General features: G+C 55.8%; 2 protein-coding genes across 2 annotated transcripts in view; one reads left to right on the top strand and one right to left on the bottom strand.

Moving 5' to 3' along the window:
* The window catches only part of CARD14 (caspase recruitment domain family member 14), a 34240-nt gene extending 27799 nt beyond the window's left edge, over positions 1-6441 (bottom strand). Inside the window, exons 1-4 of the mRNA XM_032591104.1 lie at positions 6157-6441; positions 5203-5377; positions 2672-2949; positions 156-377 (exon numbers count right to left, since the gene is read on the bottom strand). The gene's annotated coding sequence lies outside the window, so the exon portion shown is untranslated. The remainder of the gene's footprint in view (positions 1-155; positions 378-2671; positions 2950-5202; positions 5378-6156) is intronic.
* A 3883-nt stretch (positions 6442-10324) lies between these two features.
* EIF4A3 (eukaryotic translation initiation factor 4A3) lies at positions 10325-21761 on the top strand. The gene is made up of 12 exons (XM_030297015.2): positions 10325-10527; positions 12372-12444; positions 13025-13091; positions 13499-13561; positions 14148-14280; positions 14742-14822; positions 16960-17101; positions 17575-17713; positions 18470-18585; positions 21058-21165; positions 21259-21386; positions 21548-21761. Exons 1-12 carry the CDS (start codon positions 10359-10361, stop codon positions 21562-21564), a joined length of 1236 nt encoding a protein of 411 aa, XP_030152875.1. The 5' UTR covers positions 10325-10358; the 3' UTR covers positions 21565-21761.
* Positions 21762-22791: the final 1030 nt, after the last annotated feature.

The raw sequence follows: 22791 nt of genomic DNA, 5'->3' as shown, positions 1-22791 counted from the left end.
GGGCTTGAATGCCTCTTGAAGAGGTCTGTGTAGTAAAAATGCTGGAAAACCAGAGCCAATCAACCCTTGTAAACTAAGGAAAACGGGGAATAGTGGATGGAGAACCCACGTCCGTGAACGGCCCCCCACAATCCCTAGGAGGACGAAGTGCTCACCAAGGGGCCCTCCAGCTCCTTCCCACGGGCAGTCCTCACGGTGCGCCGGGATCCGGTGTCCCCTCCGTGGCCAGGTGCGGTGCCGGCCGCCGGCTCCCTTCTCTGCGGGCTGCGGGGCGGGACGGGGCTGGGCGCAGTAGCCCCCCAAGCCAGCGCCAAGCTGGCCTGCCTGTTCTCGAGCCACGTGACTTGCTCCAAAATTCAAAGTTCAGGCACCAAAGACTAAGGCAAGGGAGGAAAACAGAAGGCAAATTCTGATCCAGGAAATAATTTGACAGCTCTCTGACTTCCGTGGTTTCTCAGAGACTACAGACACTTCCCCGGGTCTGGGAAGCAGGGTCCTCGAAGGAAGCCGGCTCGCGAGCCCTAGAATGTCAAGGGCGCTTGCCAGGTGCCGTGGGTACCCACAGTGCCTGGGCCCCTCTGGGACCGTGGTGCTGGTGGCTCGTGTCGATGAATACACTAAAAGCCATAAATTGCACCCCTTAAATGGCTGAGTTGTCCAGTATATGAATTACATTTTAATAACGTCTTTTTTTTTTTTTTTTTCAAATAAAAAGACCACAGAGCTGTCAGCAACCACACCCTGCTTCCCTCCGACCCCACGCCCTGCCCGGATGCAGGGGAGGGTGGGTGGTGAGGAGGAACCCAGGGGATCGGCCTGCCCCCGCCTCCCTGCGGCCAATGCCTGCCACCCTCGACATATGGGACACCAGCCCCCCATTCCTCCTTCCGTCTTCTGGGCCACGCCGGGCCTGCACACGCCCTCAGCCGAGCTTCGTCCTCTGCCCTGGGATGTTCCCTGACGCCCCCTCCTTTCCGTCCCCGATGCTTGCTCGGCCCAGCATCCGAGTCCCCCTCAGCTGCCCTGCGCCCCCAGGAGCGCCTGTTCCATGACATCGATGACACCCCATGAGCGCAGCTGACTCCCACACGTCCAGCTCAGAGTCTGGGTCAGATTCAACATACAAAGTCCATGCGAGTGGTAAAGGTGCTGCCTGAAGCAGGCCCATGGGACCCCTCTGCCCCAGCTCCTCGCAAAGGGAGCCAGAATTTTATATATTTATATAAAGCAGCCGCAAACTGAGGGGAGCTTCGGCCGCCGAGCCCTGAGACTGATGGAGAGGTGTGGTGTGGGGCGGAGGGGCACGGGACCCCAGGACAGGACCAGGGAAGGGTCTCAAGGACTCTCTCCCCGCTAACTGCTCGTCTGGAGAGAAGAAAACTCAGGCGGAGTCTGCAGAGGCGAAGGCACCCCAAATTCCCCCCGACTTCCACTAGAGGAAGCTCCACAGAGGTGGGCGGACCTTCCTGGGGGCGCACGCACCCTGCACCGATTGGAGGCAGAAACCTGGACCCCAGGCTGCATTCCCGGCCGCGCGGTGAGCACCTGGTCCATTCAGTTTTGGGCCTGGCCCCAGACTTCGCGGGACTCCCACACAGGGTCTGCTAGGACTCGACTGTCCACAGACCCTGCCCCATCAGAGGGAACACAGAGCATCAGGGCAGATGAAGACAGAGGTCTCCCCAGGACTCTCCACACCCCAACCAACCACCACCCTCTCCTGGGACCCTGGGGACACGGGGGCCGGGTAAGGGGGTGTAGCTGGGTGGCAGCCATCGCAGCCCATCCTTTGTGCGGCGAAGCAGCCGACGATGAAACCCCGAGTGGCAAGAAAACACGTAGGAGTGTCTTTGCAACTCGGTTCTGATGTATTCTATTTTTTTAAGTTCATTTATTTACTTTGAGAGGGAGAGAGAGCGGGATAGAGGCAGAGAGAGAGAGAGAGGGGGAGAGAGAATCCCAAGCAGGCTCCGGGCTGAGTGTGGACTGAGCCGCGAGATCATGACCCGAGGCGGAACCGAGAGTTGGACGCTCAACCCACTGACCCCCCCCCCCCGCCGGCACCCCTCGGTTCCAGTTTAAATAGGCCTTAGTCCCAACGGTGAGGAAAAGTTACCCCGGAGATCCCTCTAGACCTTTTCAACTCTGCGAAACGCGCGCGCAGACGTGCTCACACTCGCTCACACGCACAGATGCACGCACAGGACTCCAGAATAGGAGAACGTGAGTCAGCGAGAACTTAGACCATCCGGTGACCTGCACGCATGGTGGGTGAGGCCAGTGGTCACCCAGCGAAGGAAGAGGTGCTTTCTTGCACCCCTCAGCTAAGAGCCCACTCCAGTGCCCCCGTTTCCATGTGTGGCTGTGTCCTTACCACCAGCAGCGGGCAGCTGGGTGTAGAAACCTTCCTTCCCCTCCTTTCACCTGGGGCAACAACGTAGAGATTACACATCAGAGCGTTTCTTTCATCCATCGCGGCCCATGATGCCAAGGCGGCACTGAGCCACCAGAGAATGTTCAAGTAATGTAACCAAGCCAGATGGGACGAGCTGTTCCCTCCTCTCGTCCACAGGCAGGCACCTCCACTCCTAATGAGGCAGGAGCCCCCTCCCCCCCCCCCCCCGGACAGCTCCGGACCCCATCCCGACCTTCCACCTCCCTGTATGCTGACCTGCTCTCTCGGGCACAGACTCCATGCCCTCGCCTTCCTTGTCCGGGAGAAGCAAAGGCAGGCTGACCCACGACGGGCTGAACAGCCGACAAGCAGGTCTGACAGGTCCTTCCGTCTGTCCCGGCCCTGCCCACAGAGCCTGCGCCTTGCCCTGGGTCTCTGCAGATCTCACGGCAGGGAGGACGCTTGCTTTTGTAAGAACCCCGGAATCCACAGAAGGCAGTGACTGAGAGGGTGATGCAGAATCTTGGGGTCTTGGGGTGCTGGGAATCTTCTCTCTGTGAGCAGTCAGCCCAACGCATCGTCAATCCCTCAGGATAAGTCCTGGATTTTTCTCTGGTTCTCATGGTCAGTTGTGGGGATGTCTTAGGCATCCCAATGCACCCCCCTAAAATCAGCATTTGATAACTACTATTTAGGGTTAGACAAAGGTCTTGGCTCACTTCTCACTGCTTGAACCACCATGCCCCGAGCTCTACAACGACCTCTCCACCGTCTGCTGCCCCGACAACACCCCCCACCCCGGCTTCTGGCCAATTCTTAAGACAGCTGTTCGTTCGAGGATGTGCCAGGGCAGGGTCATTTCCTTCTGTCCTCACATCCTCACCGTGACCCACAGTGCCCTGCGTATCTTGTATTGCTGATCTCATATCCATTTACCTGCTCCACACACAGGGGCCTGCTCAAAAACCTTTGAAAGCTCCAGGCACACTCCAGCCCCAGGACTTTTGCACGTGCGGTTACATCTGCCTGAAATGCTCTTTCCCTCACTTCCTTTAGGACTGCACTCAAGGGCCATCTTCCCAGAGAGGTCTTCCTGGGCCATTCTATTTAAAATCACGGACTCCCCACTCTGGTTATCCCTTCCTCCTCTTTTCCCTGCCTCATTTTTCTCTGTTGGACGCACTGCTTCTGAATATGTGAAACGTTCCGGTTCCTTGCTGGTCTCGTGCCTGCCTCCCCACCGCGAGCCTGTAGCCTCCAGAGGGCAAGAATCCTTGTTTCTCCTGTTCTCTGCTGTGTCCCCACACCCAGAACAGTGACGCTCCATCATGACTCCGTGGGCTGAGCAGGAAGGACCTTAAAGATCATCATCCCAACAGACAAGGGTCAGTTCCCAAGGCCACACAGCTAGTTCATGGCAGAACAGCAACAGAAAGAGGCGAGGAGGAGGAGGAGACTGTGGCCGCCTGGGAAGAGGGGTCAGAGCGCAGACCTGAGGTCACATTTGGACACAAACTCTCAGCTGGGACTCTTAGGCAGGCTACTTAACTCCTGAGCCCTGGCTTTCTTCCCTGCCCAGTGGGGTTAATAGTGGCACCCGCATCACGGCGGGAGAGCGCTTCTCCCCATGCCTGGTGCACGGAAAGTTCTAGGTAGTTATAAAAAGCTCAAAGAAATGCCAGCATTCTAAGTGGAAGAGGCCAGGGAAGGTGGCTGAATCCCCAATAAGCCTCTGCTTATCTGTAAGTTCTTTTGGTAAAGAACAGAAATACCAAGGGACGCCTGGGGGGCTCAGGCAGTTGGGTGTCTGACTTCAGCTGGGGTCATGATCTCACAATTCACAAGTTCAAGCCCCGTGTCAGGCTCTGTGCTGACAGCTCGGAGCCTGGAGCCTGCTTCGGATTCTGTGTCTCCCTCTCTCTCTGCCCCCCCCCCCGTTCTATGTCTCTCTCTCTCTCTCTCTCTCTCTCTCTCTCTCAAAAATAAATAAAAACATATTTTTTAAAAAGCAGAAATTTCAAAAGAGCTGTCAGAACAGAGTTGAGGAAGCCCCCGGTTCCCAAAGGGCCATGAGCTCAGAAGGAGGCCAAAAACCATTTCTTAGTCACCACGGCAACGTCGGGTGGACCCCGACTGACAATTTCCCCACGCTTCCAAGGTCAAGAAAGCAGTATTTCTGTTAACTGTATTTCTGGTTTGGTTGAAAGAGTGTCTTCTGGAGGGACACCCAAGGAGTGGGGTGGGGTGGGGGACGCGGTAGGCATGGGGACAGCGCCACCTAGTGACCACATCCCAGAGATGTGATCGATAAAGGATCACGGAGTGATCAATAGTCACTGTGAACTGCGCGGGGCCGCAGAGCACCTCTGGGGGATACTTTTATCCGTAAAACGTAGGGAGTGTGAGTGGGGAGGTTTCTGGGCTTGCTTTGCGATCATGACGTTGGCAGCGGGTGGGGGTGCGGGTGCCAGGTGCTGGGTACGTGAAGGTCCCATATGGAGAAAGGCAGACCCAAAACAGAAGCCAGAGAACAGGAGTCCAGGTACCAGCCCACGGCCCTCAGGGGCAGGTTCCAAACAGGGGATGACGTACCTAAATGGGGGCTATGCTCCTTCGCTCTTCCGACTAATGCTGGGCAGGGTTCCAGAACTTGGAGGCAGCTTCTCAACTGCTGAGCTGGAGGCGGACTGAGTGTCCCAGGGCGGGGCTGGGTGTGGTTCTGAGGCTGTCCTCTGGTGTGCAGCCAGCAGTGTGGACCCCAGAGCCCCCCTCGGGTACAGAGCCGGCAGCGTGGACCCCACACTCACCTCTGGCCAGCACCAGTTCGGAGAGTGGGCCGAGGAGGGCAGGAAGCAGCTATTTCCACAGGAGCAGATAAAATCGGTCATTCTCTGTTGCTTTTCCCATTCTACGTGCAATCATCTGCCTGTCAATCCCACTCGGATGTCTGGGCATCTCAAATCTAACTCAGCCAAACCAGGTCTATTGAAAAAAATGTTTTATTTATTCTTGAGAGAGAGAGACAGAGCACGAGCAGGGGAGGGGCAGAGAGAGAGGGAGACAGAGAATCAGTGTCAGCACAGAGCCTGACTCGGGGCTCGAACTCACGGACTGTGACATCGTGACCTGAGCCGAAATCAAGAGATGGCTACTCCACCAACTGAGCCACCCAGGCGTCCCTAAAATTAACCATTTTAAAGTGAACTATTCAGTGGCATTTGTGTTTTTGTTTTGTTTTGTTGTTTTGTTTAGAGAAAGAGCACACAAGCAGTAGAGGGAGAGAGAGAATCACAAGCAGGCTCCATGCTGTCACCGTGGCTGTCACCGACTCAGGGCTCGACGCTCCCAATGGTGACATCATGACCTGAGCTGAAATCAAGGGTCAGACACTTAACTGACTGAGCCCCCCAGGCGCCCCTGGAACGCATTTAAACTCCACTCACAGCCTGTAAGACCTTTTATGATCTGGCCCTGCTCGCCTCTTGTCCCACCCCCACACTTGCCCACGCTCATGATGCCACCAATACCTTGGCTTCCTGCCCCCCTCTTGTACTGATCCCCTGCCTGTCTGGGAGTGTTCACGCTCGTCATCCCTTCTTCCTGGAACACTCCTCCCTGGGGTGTTTCCATGGCCACCTCCCTTAACAACTTACACGACACCTTCCTCCAGTCACCCAGTAAATCAGCGACCCCCTCTCTTCCGCTCTGCTTTTTTTTTTTTTTTTTTTTTGCATCACAGCAATGATAAAACCTGCAATTACCTTATTGGTCTGCATGTTTTGTCGGGCTTGCCCTCCTATGGAACACGAGCTCTGCCCGGCAGTGCTGTCCGTCCTGTCCGCCACCCAATCCAGCTCCCGGACCAGCGCCTGTTCCACAGAGATGCTCCTATGCACCTGTACCTTCGCCGCCCAAATGCCGGACGCTGGCAGGGTGTAGTCAAGGCTCCAGCCAGTGGGTTCGGGAGCACAGTAAGAGAGGGCCACTCCTAGAGAGGAACAGTGGGAAGGGCAGGAAGTCCATCTTTGGGGACAGCCCCTCGGATTCAGGGAATCAGCTCTTATGGTGATGATTCATGGGAGCCCAGCCCAGCCCAGCCCAGCCCAGCAGTGCTAACCTAAACCTCCATCTGCCCCTGGACAAGACAAGCCACTTTGACGGTCTCCACCGTGGGTCTAACAGGTACCAAGAAAGAAGCGGGCGGGCTCCTGTGGTGTAGCCCACCGACCTGTCCCTGTGTTCCCCATTGCTCCGGGATGAGCTCAGTTTGCTCCCGAACAGCCGGATCCGTCCCGCGGTCCTCCTGCCCTCCTGCTCTACACACCCAGGCACACCTACTATGTGCTTGGGCAGGATGGGGAAAAACACAGACACGGGGCCCTGCCCTCCCTGACATTAGCCTAATCAGATAGGGCAGCCTCCCTCCCCCAAATATAAAGGGTGTGGGAAGTGAGGCGCAGGAGAAAGAGGGGCTACCGTGCCCAAACAGAATGGGTGGGTCCCCTGTGGGGACAGGAAGTCCTGGGATAAAGGGCCCGGAGGTGAGAAGCCATCGAAATCCACTTTTTAGGGGACTCAGAGTGGAGCCATTTCTACTCTGCAGCTTGTAGCTGGAATTGTAATTGAGGTGTCTGTTAAGAATGGAAACATTAATCTGCATGTTTGAGCAGTGGAAACGTGTACTGAGGGCCAAGCTGGGCTGCCCATTCGTGTTTTTTTATTCTTGAGAGGGTGTGTGAGCAGGGGGGGGACAGAGGATCCGAAGCAGGCTCCACGCGGACAGCAGCGGGCCCAATGCGGGGCTCGAACTCATGAACCTTGAGATCACGACCTGAGCCCAAGTCGGACGCTCAACCAACTGAGTCACCCAGGCGCCCCCCGGGGTTGTCAATTCTTGCTTTGTAAGCAGATGCTTACGCCCAACGCAACATAGCGATGTGGAAACAGGAGGCCAACAGACAGAGCAAGTGACTAAGGCGTGTTCTCAGTATCCAACCAACCAGTTACGTTTGCTATTGGTGATGAAGCAAAATGCGTTTCAGATCCTGCTGACCCTTTGGGGCACATTGCATGGGCTTCGTGAAAGTAGCACAGTATCGGAGCAGGAAAACATCTCCCGAAGTGACTCTTTTCCCGGCCGCACTTACCAAGACCCGCCTGTCCCGCGTGATAAAAACACGGCTCTGCTGTCATCTACTGAACTCCGAGCTCCCCAGAGTGGATTTACCCTCCTTATTCTCCCAGAGGCCTCCTGGCCACCAAGGGGGACCTGCCTGTTATGTTCAGGTGCACCCCCGCAGTGTCCTACACCTCACTGTATTTTGGGGGGGAGGGTGTCATCCCATCTGATTACGCGAGCCTCAGGGACAAAGACCACGTCTGCCTGGTTCCCCTTTGCTCCCTGGAGAGCGCTGCTTATGAGAGACTGCCCTGATTTTCCCCCCCACCCCCCACCCCACCTCTAGTCCTTTTCCGTGGACTCTGGCCTAAAAAGTCAAAAAGTTATTGGCCCCAAACAAAAGGAAGAGGCTTTTAAGATGTGTATTCAAACACAGCCAAAGGGCCTTGCCGGAACAATGGCATAAGATGCCGTAAAAGTGTGAAGGCGAAAGACAAGCCGGGGTGGATTGTGAATTAGGGTGAAGAGTCTCTGAGCAAGCGCCAAGAGTCAATTCTCCCCTTTGCACTTAGTAGGAATGCAAGAATTTCTTCCTTTCCCCATTGATGTCAGAATTTGTAGAGTCTTCTATTTACTCTCTCCTCCACTCCTGGCAAGGTTATTGTATGTGCTAGATACCTAGAGCAGCACTGTCCAATAGGAGTATCATACACAGTGTGATTAAAACATTCTAGTAGCCGGGACGCCTGGGTGGCTCACTGGGTTAAGTGTCTGACTTCTGCTCGGGTCATGATCTCGCAGTCCGTGAGTTCGAGCCCCGCGTCGGGCTCTGTGCTGACAGCTCGGAGCCTGGAGCCTGCTTCGGATTCTGTGTCTCCCTCTCTCTCTGCCCCTCCCCCACTTGTGCTCTGTCTCTCTCTCAAAAATAAAAATAAAAAATAAACATTTAAAAAAAAAAGAAAAGAGGGGCACCTGGGTGGCTCAGTCGGTAAAGCGTCTGACTTCTGCTCAGGTCATGATCTCACGGTTTGTGGGTTCGAGCCCTGTGTCGGGCTCTGTGCCGACAGCTCGGAGCCTGGAGCCTGCTTCGGATTCTGTGTCTCCCTCTCTCTCTGCTCCTTCTCTGCTTGTGTTCTGTCTCTCGAAAATAACCATCAAAAATCAAAATTGAGATTAAAAATAAGTGAAATTAATTGAAACAACATTTTATGTAACTGAGTATATCTAAAATATTGCCATTTCAACACACAGTCAACCTAAAAGTTATTAATGAGATATTTTACACCCTTTTCTTATAGTGTCTTTGAAAGAAAATAAAGTTGCTAGGTCTTCTCCGCAAAGGATTATCCAGCGTCCTCTCTGAGGCCGGACAGTTTTGCAAACTGTGCTGTGTTGTACGATACATACGGATTTCAAAGTCTAAGAAAGCGAGTCAGCTTTAGAAATACTCATTTGGGGGCGCCTGGGTGGCGCAGTCGGTTAAGCGTCCGACATCAGCCAGGTCACGATCTCGCGGTCCGTGAGTTCGAGCCCCGCATCGGGCTCTGGGCTGATGGCTCGGAGCCTGGAGCCTGTTTCTGATTCTGTGTCTCCCTCTCTCTGCCCCTCCCCCGTTCATGCTCTGTCTCTCTCTGTCCCAAAAATAAATAAAAAACGTTGAAAAAAAAAATTAGAAATACTCATTTGACTAACACCGGCATTCTTACGAGGCATGCTTATTGGATCAACTACCTCCTAGAGTTTGGACATATTCTGCCCTTAGTGTGGGTGTTTCAGAAGGCAGGCCTCACTTACCTATACCCCAACACATTGCGCTTTACGTGTGTCTGGTTTCGTGGAAGAAATGATTATCCACTTAACAACTAAATTAACCTTCACAACAGGAGAGCGTTCCAGCACCCTTGGAAAGAGGTGGTGGGTTAAACACATGCCCAGTGATGCGAGCCAAGCCAACAAAGAGAAAGGGAGTGTAAGCCTCACAAAATTAAAAGCACGCAGAACGAAGCCAGGTCGGGAGGTGACGCCGGTCCAGGGGTGAGCGAGTGAGCGAGCCTGGCCCTGGAGGCACTTAGGCAAGTTTAAGGGTCACACGCAGGACTGGCTCTCGGGTACAGGGCGACAAAAGCCAAGCCCTCCGGGGTTCCCTTCCTTCGGGGCAGGCGCGGTGGCGCACGCGGGGCCCGGGAGCTGCAGGTGCAGCGCAGCCCGGGGGTCGTGCCCTCACACACTCGACCGGCGGCAGGGACTCTTCCTTAGAGGCTTAAAACCCGGCTACCTAATCGGAGCCGGCAGCGAGGCTTTCCAAAAGTAAACTCTTTGCATCGGGGGCCAGGGACACTGAGCGGCAGCGCCGTTTCCCGCGGCGAGCGGGCGCCCTCCGCTCCGGCCGGGACCTTAGCGGAACCAGGGTGCGGCCGGGGCCCTGGCTCGGCGGCTGCCGCTGGCGGGGTCCCCACGCCCACCCACCCGCGCGCAGGGTCCCCCGTCCCGGCGGTAATGGGACAGGAAACACCAGCCCCACATTCCAACCAGCCCCGGCTTCCCGACGCTTCGGCCCTATTTATAAGGGGTGGGCGGGGCCCCGCGGGGCCCCGCCCCTCGCGAGTTCCCGCGGCAGCTCAAACGCGCGAGAGCAGCAGCGGCAGCAGCACCGCCTCTCCCCCTGAGGCCCCCTCCCTATCCCTCTTCGGGGGAAGAGGAGCTCCACCGCCCCTCCCGAGACGCGGCCCCGACGCACGCTCGTACGCACGCGCGCGGTGGCGTCAGTTCCTGGCGCCGGCGGCGCGGGGCCCTGCTTCCGCTTTCCGCTGCGGCGCGCGCCCCGCTCTCAGCCGACTCGGGATCATGGCGGCCACGGCCACGATGGCGACCTCGGGCTCGGCGCGGAAGCGGCTGCTCAAAGAGGAGGACATGACCAAAGTGGAATTCGAGACCAGCGAGGAGGTGGACGTGACGCCCACGTTCGACACCATGGGCCTGCGGGAAGACCTGCTGCGCGGCATCTACGCCTACGGTCGGGGGCCGCGGGGTGGCCGGGCGGCGAGGGCGGGGGCGCGGCCGGGAGGGAGTCCCGGGGCCCAGCATGCCGCGGCCCCGCCGGGTCGGTGTCGGAGGCTTCGGCGCGTCGTCCTCGGTGCACAGCACGGTGCCGGGTCCGGCGAAGGCTGAGAAGTCTTCCCGGGCACTTGGGAGCCGTTCATGCGTCGGATAACGGGCTTGTACCTAGTAGGTGCTAGGGACCCGCGCTGCTCTGGGCGCTAAGGGTTTGGCAGTGAATCCGGCAGGCTCGTGCCTAGACCCGAGGCTGCTTCAGGCAGTGGTGATGGCTGTGACGCGGGGAGCAGGGGGAGTAGTGGGGCTACTATTTGAACTGAGGTCTGGATTAAGGAGCCCGTCGTGAGAGGACCGGGCAGAGGGAAGGGCTGGTGCCAGGACCGTGCGGTACTGAGTCCGTGCGTTCCAGGCACAAAAAGAAGCCTCCTGTGGTGGGAGCCCAGGGGCGACTTTGGAGGGGCAGACAGGGCCAGATCTTACAGCGTGCTGTGTGAGGTGATGAAGAGTTTTTTATTTCTAAGTGCAGTGGGAAGCCTTTGGAGGGTTTTAAGCAGGGGTCAGATTTGCAGGTACAGAGATTATTTTGGGAGTCTGGATTTAAGGGGAGGTGAGAGGTGAGGCTGAAGAGGAGGCAGGGGAGAGGCGATGGTGTTGCGGTGGCGATGGGTTGGATGTGAGCAGCAGAGGTGGGTGGTGGTGCTGTTTGCTTAGGTGGGGAGCCCTGGAGGGAGGCAGAGTCGGGAGTTCTGTCCTGGGCGAGGTGAATCTCAGGGGCTTGTAAGCCATCCAGTTGGAGATGTTGGGAGGTAGTTGCCCGAGTTGGGAGCCTGGGAAGAGTTGGGGTGGGGAGGCAGTGCAGATGGGAGTGGTCAGCATCTGTGTTTAACGCCTGGGACTGGGCTGTCATTCACCCAGCAGTCCTTGATGTTCCGGCAGTTTCGGCAGCAAAGAGGGTGCTGAGGGGATGGGAGGTGAGAAGTGCCAGCCCATCCCTGCCTGGTGCGAGGCTGACAGTCCTGCCTGCCTCCGGGCATCCAGGACATCCCTGCCCCAAACACCGTTTTTAGTTTCTCAGCCACGTGCTCGGTCACGATGAGGGTTTTAAGTCATCTATTATAGTTTTTATGTTAAATGGAAGTCGTACTGTATTTTAAAAGACTGCCCCAAATTAAAAAAAAATTTTTTTTGTACATAAACTTTTGTTTACTTGGAAAATACTTTTACACCTTCAGAGTAGCCTCGTTCCCCGGTAACAGTCACGTAGAGGGATGGTGTCCTAGTTTGTATAGCTGCACCGCGAGTGGAAGGGGCACAGTGTGGACCCCGCAGAAAGACCCAGGCAGTAGAGTAAATGCAGTGTAGACACTTGGACAGCATGCAGACCGATACGGAGAGGGAAGAGGGGCGGCTGCAGAGCCACTGGACTTATTTCCCTTCCTTGTAGTTTAAACAGTAACGCAAAGAATAGCTCTGCAAGTGACTGTAAATAACACAGAAAGAATTGGGAGTCAAAGGTGAGCCCCCGCCCAGGGTCCGGGAGTGCCACCGTTAACTTTTTGGGGGGTTTTGGTAATCTAACTGAGGTCTCTGTATTCTGCAACGGTGTTTTTTAAATAAGGATTTTGTACAAATGAGATCCACGTTAGTATAAAAACATGGTTCAGCCCGGTTCATTCACCAGGTGTTTGTTGAGAGCTTCCGTATGTTGGACTTGGGGTTAGGAGGGGTGGGGGTGAGGGCTTAAACAAGGATACCGAGGAGCTTCCAGGGTGTGGTTAGAACTAACTTTGTTTCTTTCTGCAGGTTTTGAAAAACCGTCAGCCATCCAGCAGCGAGCCATCAAGCAGATAATTAAAGGCAGAGACGTCATCGCTCAGTACGTCACTGGCCCCAAACGGGGTTAGGCTCCAGTCAGCCCAGTGCAGAGAGTGCTTTGGGAGGACCATTTTTCACCCTTTCCTTGACTTTAATCCACAGGGTGTCTTGTTTTTTTCTTTTCCTGTCCTTTTTCTTTTCGTGTTTTTTCTTTTCCTTTCCTGTCCTGTCTAGAAAGCCGTCATATTTTTAGCCAGCCTTACCTATCAGTTGGCGTGTGGAATGGTTTATAATACTCTCTTAATGGCTTTATCCCCCATTTGCCTTATTCTTAAAGACTTGGTTACAAGATGAATTATTTTTGGAGGCTGGTTTTAGTCCAAAATTACAGAAAAGAATTACGTTTATATAAAGGGGAATCTCTCCTTTTCTGCCACCTGTACCACTTCATCTCCCTTGGTGACCCTGCAGAGCCCCCGCCCTTCGGTTGAGGCACTGGTCTGCTCCGGGAGGTGGGGCTCCTGCTCAGAAGCTGCCCAGGTGCTCCTGCACCTGCCCCTGGGGGTAATGCCATGGTGGGGGTGCCGTGAGTGGGAGCAGGGAGCCCGTTCTACACCCTCAGTCTGTGTTTTCTTGAACAGGTCTCAGTCTGGCACAGGCAAAACCGCCACGTTCAGCATCTCCGTCCTCCAGTGTTTGGATATTCAGGTAATTTGCGACTCCTAGGAAATCCTTCCTTTTTTCCTCTAACTGCAGTTCAAAAAGGGCAGCTTTGAAAAATGTCTATTTGGTCGTACCGACTCAACTAATTTCTTAAAAGGTTCTTAGGCGTGTACTCACATGAGAGCTAATACTCTGTCATCAATTCCTTGTCGTTTAAACCGGGAGATATATTAGCGGACATTCTTGTCTGCAAGCCGCAGTCCTGCCTGGTAAACCCCGTGATGGCTGGGTTCACGCTTGAACTCACATTCGGGTTCATTTACCTCTGTTAGACGTGTGGTCTAATGTGCGGTTGACATGAGATAACATTGCAAAGAGGTCTGCGCTGAACTAGTGTAGTGTACCTCGAAAATACTGAGGACTCTCTGTTTTCTGACACATTATTTTACCAGGTTCGTGAAACCCAGGCTTTGATCTTGGCTCCAACGAGGGAGTTGGCTGTGCAGATCCAGAAGGTGAGACCCAGGGAGGCGGTGCCGTATTTGCAAGTATTGCTTTCTCATTCAGTGGTCAAAGGCTGACTGGTTGGTTGAATCTAATCCTGTTTTTTGGTTTCCTCTAATTTTATTTCCTGATCCCTAACGTTTGTGACGTGAATTTCTGATATGTTTTAAATCATTTTTAACGTTGCTGGTGTGTTTCCACTAGCTTTTTGCAGTTTTAGAGTTGTAATTTTTTTCAGAAAAAGATTCTTTTTAGTTAAGCGGTTGTAACTTTTATACTTAAAACACTGTAAACACTCGATACATGTTAAGAAGTAAATACTGTCTCTGGGTGGCTAGGATGATGAGTTTTATGTGTTTCCGGGGTATTTTGTAATTGAAATGTACTGCTTCTGTACTAATAAGCCAGCAAAACGACTTCATTTTGGCACAGGAAAGAGTAGAAGGGGGAGAGTGGATCTTTTTGTAGTTTTATGGTGTAAATAATAGAATAAATAACTCTCGGTGGTCATCTTACGTTGGAGTAGAAATTACCTTCGTTTTGGGAACACTGTGAGGTCTCTGACTTTGCACGAACGTGAGCTTCGTTTGAATTCAGGGCCTGCTCGCGCTGGGCGACTACATGAACGTCCAGTGCCATGCCTGCATCGGGGGCACCAACGTGGGGGAGGACATCAGGAAGCTGGACTACGGGCAGCACGTCGTCGCCGGCACCCCCGGGCGTGTCTTTGGTAAGCGCTTCTGTCTGTAAAAGTCACGCACGCAGCAGGGTTCGCAAGTGGCGTTTAAGCCGCCTGGGACTGTTTCCCGTTGCCGTGCTGCATCACAGTTTTGCACGTGGGTGACGTGTAGGAGGGGGACAGAGGTCTCTGAGCTGCCGTGAAAATGTGAAGAACAGCCAGAACAGCTGGCGCTTTCCTTGTAGCCTGAGGTCTAATTATCTCTTTTCTTTTCTTTCTTTTAATGCTTGTTTATTTTTGAGAGAGAGAGTGTGAGCGGGGAAGGGGCCGAGAGAGAGGGAGACACAGAAGCCAGAGCAGGCTCCGGGCTCCGAGCTGTCGGCACAGAGTCCGATGCGGGACTTGAATCCATGAACCATGAGATCATGACCTGAGCCGAAGTCGGACGCTCAACTGACTGAGCCCCCCAGGTGTCCCTTGAGGTCTAATTATTTTTAACTGTGGTTCCGTAGACATGATTCGGCGCAGAAGTTTGAGGACGCGCGCTATCAAGATGTTGGTTTTGGATGAGGCTGACGAAATGTTGAATAAAGGTATGAGTAACAGCATAATTTCCTCCCAACGTTTAACTGCGTTTTCACAGCACGAGGTGGAAACCTGCAGCTGACACAAGCGTTCTCCGCGTGAGCAGAAGCGCTCGGCTGGGCGCGACTACGAACATAGAACTTGCACCCTGTCCTTCCCGCAGTGGGGAAGGGACCGCTGTGCCACCGCTCCCCGCGCATCCGGGGCTGGTGCAGGTGGGGAGGCGCGCGTAGAGATGCCTGCTGTGCCCTGTGGGGCCCTGGCGGCTGTGACAGGGAGTCTGGGTTTCTGGTAACAGCGTGTTGTGTTGTCTAGAGGTTCTGTAATCTCTTTAGCTAGCTGTCCTATTGGTTGTCTAGGCTTTTACTTTCTTATTTCAATTTAAATTTACCTTATTATGTGTTTTTCAACGTTTACGTAATTGTTTTGGGAGAGGGATAGAGAGCGAGCAGGGGAGGGGCAGAGAGAGAGGGAGAGAGGGAGACAGAATTGCAAGCAGGCGCTGTGTCGTCAGCACACAGTCCCGCTCGAGCCCACAAATGGTGAGATCATGACCCGAGCTGAAACCGAGTCGGACCCCAGCCGACAAAGCCACCCAGCTGCCCCCCTTTTTAAAAGAATTTTAATATTTATTTTTTGAGGGGCGCCTGGGTGGCTCGGTGGGTTGAGCGTCTGACTTCTGCTCAGGTCAGGATCTCGTGGTCTGTGAGTTCGAGCCCCACGTCGGGCTCTGTGCTGACGGCTCGGAGCCTGGAGCCTGCTTCCGATTCTGTGTCTCCCTCTCTGTCTGCCCCTCCCCCACTCATGCTCTGTCTCTCTCTGTGTCAGAAATAAACATTAAAAAAAATATTGTTTGAGAGAGCTCGTGCCAGCAAGCAAGTGGGGGAGGGGTGGGGGGGACGGGGACAGAGGATCTGAAGCAGGCTCTGTGCTGACCGCAGAGAGCCCGATGCGAGGCTCGATCCCACAAACCGTGAGATCATGACCTGAGCAGAAACCCGGAGTCAGACGCTCAACCAACTGAGCCACCCAGGTTCGTAGGCTGATCTTTTTCCCAGTTACGTTTTAAGGTAAATTTTTAGACCTCACGTGTACTTTTTAGGATTTTCACGTGTTTCTATCAAAACGTCTGAGGACAGATACGTGACGCCCCCCTCGGTGGTGGCGGCTGTGGTGTCAGTACAGTGACAGGGAAATGTGACCTGACAGATGCTTTGGGTCCAGCACCCGTTAGAGCGCCTCTCCGTGTGTCAGCGCCTCCGCTGCCTGCACACACCCTCCCCTCAGTCCCTGCCCCCACACCAGGGGGTCACCGGGTGACAGACGCAGCGGCTGAGGTGCGGTTCCCGCCGGTTTTCCCGGTGTCCGGGCCTGCGGGGCTCCTGCTGCGTGAGGAGCTGTCCCTGCGCCCCTCTGTCCGGAGGCCCTGCTCTTCTAGGGGACGGCACGGTCACCGCTGCGCACTCAGGCGGCTCCCTTAGCGTTTGAGGGGGCGGCTGCTCGCGGGCGGCCCCTGGGGCGCCGTTCGCACAGCGAGGTCTCCAGACGGACGGCGTCTGCGTCATCTGGGGGTTTGCTAGAAACGCAGGTCTTGGGCTCTGTCATTTGTGGGGTCACGACTTCGCGGTCTGTTAAGGGGCCTTTGGAGGCCGGGACCCGCCGTGCGGGCATTCTCACGGGCTCGCCTGCTGACCCCGTCCTGCCCGGGGCAGCGGAGGTCGCGGTGTGGTGGCCCGTGAGCCAGGTCCCACGAGTCGAGGTGTGGTTGACGGGTGACATACACCCCTAAGGATCCCATGTATGCGGGAGATTGTTCTGTCCGAATCCAGATCTCTGGTTTCTCTTAAAACGTGGCAGATCTCGCCACGTCGGACGCACATCCTCACAGCAGCCCGACAGCAGCGGTGACTGCCAGCAGGCGTCTGAGGTCGTGGGCGACCCAGGGCCGGGGTTTCTGTTGCTCCTCACGGCCGGCATCCGGGCCTGTCGGGGTGGGGCCGCGACCCCCAGAGACGGCAGAGAGGGGCGTGTGGATTTCCCAGCTCCGCGGAAGACATTCTTTGTGAAACCTACGCCCCACATCCGCGACCTCCGTGTCCAACCGCGCGGCCTTCAGAATTCTCCGCGTCTCCTCCTTTGTCCCAGGTTTCAAGGAGCAGATATACGACGTGTACAGGTACCTGCCCCCGGCCACACAGGTGGTGCTCATCAGTGCCACGCTGCCTCACGAAATCCTGGAGATGACCAACAAGTTCATGACGGACCCCATCCGCATCTTGGTGAAGCGGTAAGCACGCCCTGCGCCTCGGGTGCCACAGCCACGGGCCACGTAGCTGGTGTTTGGGTCTGAAAACGTGTAAAGTGTTTCTTGTATTCTTTTTTGAAAAGCCAGCTCTGGGGCACCCGGCTGGCTCAGTTAGTGGAGCGTGGGACTCTTGATCTTGGGGTTGTGAGTTCGAGCCCCATGTTGGATGTGAAAAAAAAAAAAAAAAAGCTAACTTTCACGACGGGCCTTCTCCTTTGGCTCTGCGATTCCGAATTTACGAGCTAGCTGATGGTATTTGTCCATCATTGCCGTGGGAGCAAAATGTGCAATACGAGGTGTGCAAGTTGTTGTAGGCGCAGGCTGGTCGGGCCCGTGCAGCAGAGGTGCTGGCCCCCGGGAGGGTAGGGGCCGCCGCCGGGAACGGTGCGTGGCTTGTGTGCGCCCTGAAGTCTTGGTGGAGGAATGAGTTCCCGGGACGTGCCTTTGTCCTCCAGTGATGAACTGACCCTAGAAGGCATCAAGCAGTTTTTTGTAGCGGTGGAGAGGGAAGAGTGGAAATTCGATACCTTGTGTGACCTGTACGACACGCTGACCATCACCCAGGCGGTCATCTTCTGTAACACCAAACGGAAGGTACGTGGCCACCTTAGCTCTTCAGTGTTCTCGTGGCAAAACTGAACTTGGTTCTCTTTGGGACGCAGCCCAGACCTTGCCCGTGGTGGCTCAGAAGGGGACAGGCGGGCGTGGCCAGGGAAGCTGTACGGACGTGTTCACGCTGGTCCCAGGACCGGACACATGGACGTCATTGGCTTTAGGAGGGGCCCCGGGCCTGGGTTTTCTTAGGCTCCCAAGTGACGCTGTCGTGCAGGTGGACCAGACAGCCAGGAGTCGGCCACCTTCCAGAGAAGATTTGAATTTAAGTTTCAAATGAGAATAGTGAGAGACGGCCTTTTTTTTCCCTTGAGAAATGTACATAGAACCAGTAAGAGAAGTTTTGCCCCAATATGTGCTGGGCAAACGTTTCCACACGTCTAGTAAAGATTCCTCTGAGGTTTTTTTTTTTTTCCCCCCCAAAGGTTTATTTTGAGAGAGAGCCAGTAGGGAGGGTCAGGGAGGGGGGACAGAGGGTCCCAAGCAGGCTCTGAGCTGTCAGCGCAGAGCCCGACGCAGGGCTCGAACCCAGACGAACGTGTGAGATCGCGACCTGAGCCGAAGTCAGACGCTCAGCCCGCTGAGCCGAACCCCAGGTGCCCCGTGATCGATCCGTGTGTTAAGGGCCCCGGCGCTGAGCATTCACGTTGGTTCCGCGGACGACTGAGCTGAGGTCCGCAGCACGCGCCCCGGTCTGGTTTCTGAGCTTACGGTGGCGGCTGCTGCTTTGCCCTGCAGGTGGACTGGCTGACGGAGAAGATGCGAGAGGCCAACTTCACGGTGTCGTCCATGCACGGCGACATGCCGCAGAAGGAGCGTGAGTCCATCATGAAGGAGTTCCGGTCCGGCGCCAGGTGGGTCAGCGCCACTTCCGGCCCCAGACCGTGCCCTCCTGCCTCCTGCCTCCTGGGCGTGGGCAGCCCTGCGGGGGCGCTAGGCTGGGGGGAGCCGCCATCACCTTGGGGGTGGGGGGCGGGTAGGGGTCTTCACTGCCGAGTAAAGAGGTTTTCCGGTGGTGCTTTTGTGTTGGGGTCTTAGCCGAGTACCGCTGTGGTCGGAGAGCATGTGGCGTCGTTCCTTGTAGCGTGTACCCAGGTTTGCTTGCCGGCCCGGCACACACTCACTTCTAGATGCCCCGTGCGCGTGTGCACAGGCCGAGCGCCCCGTGGTCGCCGTGCCCCGGAGGCTCCGTCGCCGGTTGCGTTTCAGACCCTTCGCACCCTCCCCTCTGTTTCTCTTTACTGTCTCCGCAGCAGCGAGGGAGCTGTGGGTGCAGCTCTGAGTTCCGTGTGTCCTCGACGTGTCCTCGATGGGTCCTGAGGCCGTCGTGCCGACCAGTTCAGAGTTGTTGGGTTTCTGCAGGGTTAGCCTTCATCACAGAAGCGTCCCTCCATCCGTAGTAATGCTGCCTGTCGGCAGTCCTGCCGTGAGGCCGGTCCGGCCGCCTTGTGGGGTGGGTGTCCCCGCCGGGTCCCCTCGCGCGCCCCGCCCCCGCTCCGTGTGCCGCCCGAAGCTGCAGGTGTGCGCTGTGCACACAGCTCGCGGTGGCTTCTGGTTGGTTTTCTTCGTCGTTAGAATGCTGATCGCTGTCTTGGGATGCAGTTCGTCCCGTGTTGTCTGATGCCGACGAAACTACGTTTGAGTTAATCATCTCATCAGTGCGTTTACCTCTCATGCTCTTTTTCTGATTCCTTCTTTTAAAATTCATTTTGAGAGAGAGCACGTGCACATGCAGGGAAGGGGCAGAGAGAGAGAGAGAGAGAGAGAAAGAGAGAGAGAGAGAATCTTAAGCAGGCTCCGTGCTCAGTGCTTAGCCTAGCCTGATGTGGGGCTTCCGTGAGACCATGACCTGAGCAGAAATCAAGAGTCGGACGCTTAAGCCGGCTGAGCCCCCAGGTGCCCTGGTTTTGGATTTCATATCCTCATTCCCTTTCCCCATTTCCTTTTCTCCTGAGGGAGTGTAGCGCTCTTTGCCTCCATCCTCCACACCTGTTGTGATCGGCACGTGGGCCTTCGTCCCTCTCCCGCAGAGACCAGAGGCTTCAGTGACCCCTGCATTTCTAGAAAGCGGTGGTGGTGGTCACGTGTTTTATAACATCACAAACTCCACAGGACGCCTTTGCTTTATGTGACAAAACGTACATACGTTCAGACACATACTATCATTTTACTTTTTGTCTTTCAACTTCTGTCTGGGATGGATGTCCTTCTCCTTGAAGAATGTCTTCGCCTATTTGGTTTGGGGCTGCCAGTGACCCAGTGACAGAGTGTCCGTTTTAGTTTGTCTAGAAGTGTTTATCTCGAAGGAGAAACTTGCTGAGATAGAATTCTGGGAAGTCGCCTGCGGTCTCAGTGCTGCCCCACCCCCCACCCCCGCTTGTCTTTCGCTGTCTCAGCGGCTCCTGCTCTGATGTGTCCGTGCGGCTTTGGTCTTTCCTCCTGCTGGGCTGCTGTCCGGCTTCCTGCCCCGCCGTGTGGCTGAGCTCCTGTTTCCTCTCCCTCTGGGGCTGCGGTTGTAGGTGATTGTGGGGCAGTGACACCTCCCCGTTTTGTTTTGAACTCCGTTCTCCTGTGTTGCTGTCCCTTAACTTGAATGCTTCTAGACCAGCGACGTCCAATAGAAACGTGTAGTTCAGGCCACATCTGAGATTTCCTAGGACCCGTGTTAAAACAGACAAAAAGAAACAGGTGAGGTTGATTTTTAATACGATATTTGACTCAACGGGGCACGTCGTTTCAACGTTCCCGATACGTAGCGTTAAAAATACTAGTTAAGGTGTCTTTTGCTTTTTTTTTGTACCGAGCATTGAAAATGCTGTGTGTATTTTGCACTTTAAAGAGCATCTCATTCCGGGCCAGCCGCGCTGCACGTGCTCGAGGGGCAGGCGGGCTGGCGGCCTCGGTGTTGGACGTGGCGGCCCGTGGCGTGTCCGATCCTCCCCTGGCTGCAGGACAGAGCGCTGTGAGCTGCATTTCAAATTGGAACACGCTGTAAAGCCTGCGCCAGGGTCCAGAGGCCACCAGCCCTGACTCCCCTCTAGGCGGAAGTAGGACGTCTTTCCCAGTTGTCGATACGGGGCTGGGATCAAACAGTTAAACGTAGTGCAGCAGAAGCTACCAGAACTCTCTTTATCAGACGGTGCGCGTGAACTGAGCACAACCACAGATGCGAGGCCCTTTGTGGACAGGTCTTTCCGGTGCCGCCCCTGACGCTGCACGCCCGCAGGGGGGCCGGTGTGAGGGTGACCTGACGTGTTTTCCGCCCGTCGCCAGTCTTAAGCTTTCGTGACTGGGGTGGTTGCCTCAAGCACCTTCTCTCGTTGCAGCCGTGTGCTCATCTCCACGGACGTCTGGGCCAGGGGCTTGGACGTCCCTCAGGTGTCCCTCATCATTAACTACGACCTGCCCAATAACAGAGAGTTGTACATACACAGGTAGGCGTGGGCTTCCCGTGGGCCTCCTGTTGGCGGGTGTCCCGTCCCCTTTCCTGCTGCATGTACTGAAGGGGTTTTGCTCTGCCCTCGAAGAATCGGGCGCTCGGGCCGCTACGGCCGGAAGGGGGTGGCCATCAACTTTGTGAAGAACGACGACATCCGTATCCTGAGAGACATCGAGCAGTACTACTCCACCCAGATCGACGAGATGCCCATGAACGGTGAGCCGGCCTGCCCGCCAGGATGTGTGGCACCCGCCCTCGCCCTCCCCCTCCCCCTCCCGTCTTGTTTGTGTCTAGAATACGTCGCGAGCCTGTAGCTCAGTTTACACGTTTGCACCCCGTTTGCATCCTTCCTTCACACGTGCCTTTCTGTCCCTCAGTGGCTGACCTGATCTGAGGAACCCGCCGCGCTGACGAGCTGACGACTGTCGCCCACCTCGTGCCGCTGTCGGGAAGTGTGCGGGGGCGGTTTCCGGGTGATGGGGTTTGTGTGAGCTTGGCGACAGCCCCCAGGACAGGCGAGCCCTCGGTGTTCTTTTCTTACGCACGTGTAAATAATGCTTGGAGTTTTTTTCATTAAACGTTTAAAACTTTTCCCATAAACTCTTAATTTGTTTTTTTTTTTTTAATACTTCTTTTTGAAGCAGTCTGCGTACCCAGCCCGGGGCTTGTCACGATCCCGAAATCAAAAGTTGCACGCTCCACGACTGAGCCAGCCAGGTGCCCCCCAGGTTTATATCTCTTCAAGTGCCACCGGCTTTTCTAGTAACGTGCTGTGCGATCTTGGGCGACAGGTCGGGTCGCTTCACTCTGCTTTCTGTCTCTGTCGGTGAACGGAAGTGGTGATACAGCCCGCCTGTGCAGACCTCCCCAGGCGGGTCGAGATGGTAGCAGTCGAACGTCCACGGTTGTGGGGAGCTTGAGACGTTTCTAAAGTTCACCCGGCGACTCCGACCCCGGGCATCACCGTCGTGTGGCGTGTGGAAGGAACTTCCCGACGAGCTCCCGTCCTGGAGCGGGGCCGCACAGGGTCCGATGCGGCGCGTTCAGGGCGCTTATGTGCCGGCAGTGGAGACCGCGACACCACAGCCCCGGCCACGTGCAGCCAGGAAGCAGCCGCCGTGCCGGGCGCCGGATCCCACTTCTCGCGGTCGGGAGGGAGGGGGTTCGGCAGAAGAGACCGTAGATCCTTGACTCCAGCTTGGCCCTGGGTTTGCGCACCAGGAGCGGGAGCCCCGGGCGAGCAGCTGGAGGGAAGGATTTGTCAGCAGCCGTAGTGTTTCTGGCTTAACAAGCGCAGTGTGGGTGGAGGAGGGAGGGGAGCACGTGGGCCTCGTCCGTGGCTCGGGGAGGGGACAGCCGGAAGCAAGCCAGGAGGAGAGACGCGTGAGAAGCCGAACTCAGATGCCGTCTAGGAAAGAGAACAACTAGCAAAACACAGGAAAACATTCAACCTCGCAGGTGATTCAGGCGTGACGTGCGGCCAGGAAAGATTTAACGACGACCCTGAGTGTGGCGAGGGCGTGGGAACATCTGTGGTGTGCTGTCAGTGGGAAAGCAGCCTGGCCCTGACCAGTGGGAGCAACGAAAATGTTCTCTCTCTCTGAGGGGGTAGTTCTGCCTT

This window comes from Lynx canadensis, chromosome E1 (assembly GCF_007474595.2).
Source record: "Lynx canadensis isolate LIC74 chromosome E1, mLynCan4.pri.v2, whole genome shotgun sequence".
Classification (NCBI taxonomy): Eukaryota; Metazoa; Chordata; class Mammalia; order Carnivora; family Felidae; genus Lynx; species Lynx canadensis.
The sequence above is the reverse complement of the archived record's forward strand: the minus strand, read 5'-3'. Positions and strand labels throughout refer to the sequence as shown.

What these genes read in the sequence shown, in the direction of transcription:
- EIF4A3 (XM_030297015.2), top strand. Translation starts at nt 10,359, where the DNA reads ATGGCGGCCACGGCCACGATGGCGACCTCGGGCTCGGCGCGGAAGCGG. An exon ending in ATCCGCATCTTGGTGAAGCG is followed by an intron (nt 17,102 to 17,574) that starts GTAAGCACGCCC and finishes TTTGTCCTCCAG; the next exon opens with TGATGAACTGACCCTAGAAG. An exon ending in GAGTTCCGGTCCGGCGCCAG is followed by an intron (nt 18,586 to 21,057) that starts GTGGGTCAGCGC and finishes CTCTCGTTGCAG; the next exon opens with CCGTGTGCTCATCTCCACGG.